General features: G+C 28.9%; 1 protein-coding gene across 1 annotated transcript; it reads right to left on the bottom strand.

Moving 5' to 3' along the window:
* Positions 1 to 1,677: 1,677 nt before the first annotated feature.
* On the bottom strand, positions 1,678 to 3,558 carry LOC107935247 (transcription factor bHLH18). The gene is made up of 4 exons (XM_016867816.2): positions 3,378 to 3,558; positions 2,819 to 3,301; positions 2,365 to 2,742; positions 1,678 to 2,272 (listed from the first exon to the last, which is right to left on the bottom strand). Exons 1-4 carry the CDS (start codon positions 3,411 to 3,413, stop codon positions 2,198 to 2,200), a joined length of 972 nt encoding a protein of 323 aa, XP_016723305.1. The 5' UTR covers positions 3,414 to 3,558; the 3' UTR covers positions 1,678 to 2,197.
* Positions 3,559 to 4,282: the final 724 nt, after the last annotated feature.

Raw genomic sequence — 4,282 nt, 5'->3', positions numbered from 1 at the left:
TAATTATAATTTAATTTATAATTATTAGTTAAAAATGTTCTTCTAATTTTAAAATAGAGTTATTATTTAAATATAAATCTAAGCATAAAATATAAGAAAAATAGTTAAATATAATTATATCTATTAGTTAAAAAATTTTGACATAAAAAGATAAATTGTGTTAATTTTATTTTAAAAAAATTGTACTAATTTTATTGATGTTAAATAGAGTTATAACTGAATAAAATTTTAAGTATCTTAATTATCACTTAATTAATATTAAAGTTAATTATATTAATTAATTATTATTTTGAATAATTTTACTTTATATTATTTATTTAAAGTAAAACTATATTATATATTCAATTATGAGTTAAAAATATTATATCATAATATTTAAATTTTAATATATTTTAATTATATTCCACAATTCAAATAATATATATATATATATATGACATGTTGAATAAATGGGATGGGGGAGCTCCAAATTTATTGGATAGATATTTTGTATCTATAAGGACTAAATTGAGAAAAATTGTCAAAATTTAAAATTAATATGAATTAAAAAAAGCTGAAGGAGGGAATTGAAAACATTACTAGGATTAAATATTGCCATTTTATCTTTGATATTAACACACAACCATGCACCGACCATAAATTAAATTGGGGAGTTTAGGTCAAAGGAATTAGCTTAAGCTCTAATCCTGCTTACATTACATATTTGTAGTTGCCTCACTTTGACTAAATCCTTTCATTTCAATAATCCTTTACAAATTTAACATCAATTATTTTCATTACCTTTTTCCATTTGCTGTCCATTTTGGTCGGTTTTTGTTTCATCTACCTCCTCAACATCTCGCCTAAACTCTTGCTTAAATTTATCAACAAAAACTTAAAAAATGATTCGGATTAAAAACCATTTGGAAACTCCAAAATAACTTTGAATTAATAATTCAGAATGATCTAACCCGAAACATTAATGTATTTCAAATCCGAATTGACCCAAACATCGAATCCCTACCAAAAACATTGTTTCTTCTTTTTTTTTTAATCTTTGGTAAACCTCTGAAGCTTCGAAAAACATGGTTTTGAATCTATGAAAACACGAAGAGAAGACGGATCAACAATATTTATCTTACTTTAATATTTACATGAAAGGGATAGAGACAACGAGAGAGAGGCAAAAAGTCAAAGAAGAGGAAGAAACAATTCTAGATTACAATCTTTGGTGGGGTCTTATTAGATACTTCAAATTATCATAAAATTTTGAATATGATATAAAATGAAAAAAAATATATACAAATATAATTTTGATATATATTTATCATATCTGTATTTGGATTTTTTATGCATTTAATAATTAGTATTTTATTTACATCTTTTTATAATTAATATAAAAAATACGAAACGAATTATAAGTCTAAATAAAGTCCCATTTTAACCTATGCCTTCAACTGTTCCAATCATCTTTACCTCACCAACACATTCATAATATATATATATATATATTTCTTGTGTTCATATGTTCAATTCATATTAAAATAATAATGCTATATACCCAAAAACTTACCCCCCCTATAAAATATACATATAAATAAATGTTGCTCATATCACCACTTTATAGAAAAAAAAATCAAAATATATAAAATTTTGCTTAATAAACTTTATAATAATAAAAAGATGTAAATTTGATTATATTTTTATTATTATTTTATTAGAAGATATTATATGTATTACAAGGAGAGTTTACACAACATTTCAAAGATTTAAAAAGAAAAGAACATAACCTTAACCAAACCTAATAAGAACGAAAAACTGCCTGTAAAAATCTCCAACTTTAATGGAGAGGAAGAACAAGAGGTGACTTATTTAACTTTCTAAGTCAAAAAACCCCTCAAAAAGCCTTTTCAAGCTAAAATAGCTATGGAGAAATCCAAATACAGCCTAAGTAGGGAAAAAAATTAAACGTGGTCAACAAGTCAACACCACGTAAAAAAATAGTAATTAAACACAAGGAAACCCCCCTTTGCTCCAAAATCTAGATCCTTCAAGCTATGGTGTGATAATGGCAGGTTACAGGCTATTGTATTTTCTCTCTTTTAAGGTTTGAAGGGAAAAAGAAACCCAACAAGAACATCATCACTGATCCAAAAAAAAAAAAAACTATAAAAAGAACTCTTTATATAGACCTTATTCAGTGTGGCAACCTTGTTCATCACATGAACTTCAACAAAGCCAGTCGTAAGCTTTTCACCAGATCCTTCACTGTCATTGAAAACTCAGCTTCCATCTGCACAATATTTTAAAGTCTAAATAAGTCAAGGGTTTTTTTTTAAAAAAAAATGGAGGAACGAGGGTAACAAGGTTAATTATTATTATTACCTGAGCAACAATGGTGATGTCAAGAGTAGCTTGTCCAAAGGGCAACACATTAGTATTCAACACACAGAGATGAAGCTTTTCGACTTCGTTCATGATGTTTGAAATGAACCCTTTGTTCTTCTCACAATGGATTCGAATCAACACATCTTTGTCTGAGACTCTAGCTTCAATCTCAGGGAACAGCTTGTTGTTTGTTTGGTTGCTATCAAAATTCTCATCAGATGAAGATGTTTCATCGTCTGCATAAATTTGGGTTTTTTTAACAAAAATCACTGATTCCGTTGCTTTTTTAGCTGCTTGCTCTTCAAGTGTTGCCACTTTCTCTTGAAGCTGTTTCATGTACTTTATAGCATCTCCAAGGACAGAAGCTTTGTCTGTCTGCATATTACATCAACAATTCAGCATAAAAGATAAAACCCGAAAATTTGAACATGAAATCATGGAAATTTGTTACCTTTTTCAAGCCTGGAATCAGTGCTGAAAGTGATATGAACCTTTGGCTAAGCTTTTCACGGCGTTTCCTTTCGGCAATTACATGGTCTTGAGCATGTAATGGTGTCCTTGTCATAGAACCCACTTTTTTTGTAACCTCATAGTATTGTTGAGATACAGCCGGTGATGGATTCGAGTTATGGAAGGAGATTATATGAGAAGATGGGGAAGAAGAAGAAGAAGCTTTTGGTGGTGGTGGTGGTGGGATGTTTTCGTTGATCGAAAAATTCCAGTTATTGTCTGTCTTGAGTTGTTTCATTGGCCTTTTGAACTCGTTGTCGTCGACCACTTGATGAAAAGCTTGAATATTGGATGAACCATTGTTTATATTTGGATAAGATGAATAACTCTCAGAAGAAAAAGACTGGAAATTGGTATCATCAAATGAATAATCCATGTTTGGTATTGCAAATTGTGGGAAAAACGTGGGATCCTCCACTGTTTCCTGCAAAATCAAATAACTTAAGCAAATCTGGGAAAATCAAAGAATTGCAGAAAGAAAAAAGAGTGTGCTTTTTTACCACTTCAGATATCCATTTGTTTGAAACGATTTCCATTAAAGAACCCTTTTTTCTGGAACTTTTGGTGTTGGAAAAGATGACTTTAAAAACTGGAATTATTTTTGTTTCCCAATTGGAGAGTGGAAGTGGTGGAACTAATTAATTTGTGAAAGCTATATATATACAGGTGTTACCATATTGTACGCGGTTCTAAGTAGTATATGGTGTTCTTGCTAAGTGTGAAAGTAGGGCTTTCATTTTTATAGTTTTCTTTACTGTTCATATGGTGGGTTTGTTTCTGGATTTTTCTCTTTTTTGTTGTTGTTTTTTTTATGCTAATATCAACATCTGATCTTTTTTCTTTTTCCTTTTTCCGTTGTCTATTTGGGTTTTTCACATATAAGTTAGTTTAATATTTAGCTTAGTTTCTTTGTGTTAAGGAAGAATTTTTTTTTTTAGGAATTTTAAGCATTTTTTAAAAAAATTTTATGGGTAGTTATTTTGGGTTTTGACTTGTTAAGGGAATTGAATTGGATAAAATCTTAAAAGTATCGATTGCTAGTAGCCAATAAAACCCTTAATAAATGGTATTGTCTTTCATTAAGGTTGTGTTATGAATCTATGGAGAGTTTGATTGGCTAAAACGTTCAACTAAATAGAAGTGTTTTGCCAAGATAAATCATTCACCTACTAAGGAAATGTCACTATTTGTACTTGGTAGAATTTAAGCCCATGCCCTACAACTAGCTTGAATAGTAGCATAGTTGCTAGTAATTGTTATATATGTTGTAGGGTACGAATTCAAATTCTACCAAACATAAATACTTACATTCTTTTAGAGGTAATTGTGTGTATTTCGATAAATCGCTCTTTAAATTATATATATTATGTTTGGAGTGAAAATAATTTTTTCTATAATTTAATGC

This window comes from Gossypium hirsutum, chromosome A02, assembly GCF_007990345.1.
Source record: "Gossypium hirsutum isolate 1008001.06 chromosome A02, Gossypium_hirsutum_v2.1, whole genome shotgun sequence".
NCBI lineage: Eukaryota > Viridiplantae > Streptophyta > Magnoliopsida > Malvales > Malvaceae > Gossypium > Gossypium hirsutum.
The sequence above is the reverse complement of the archived record's forward strand: the minus strand, read 5'-3'. Positions and strand labels throughout refer to the sequence as shown.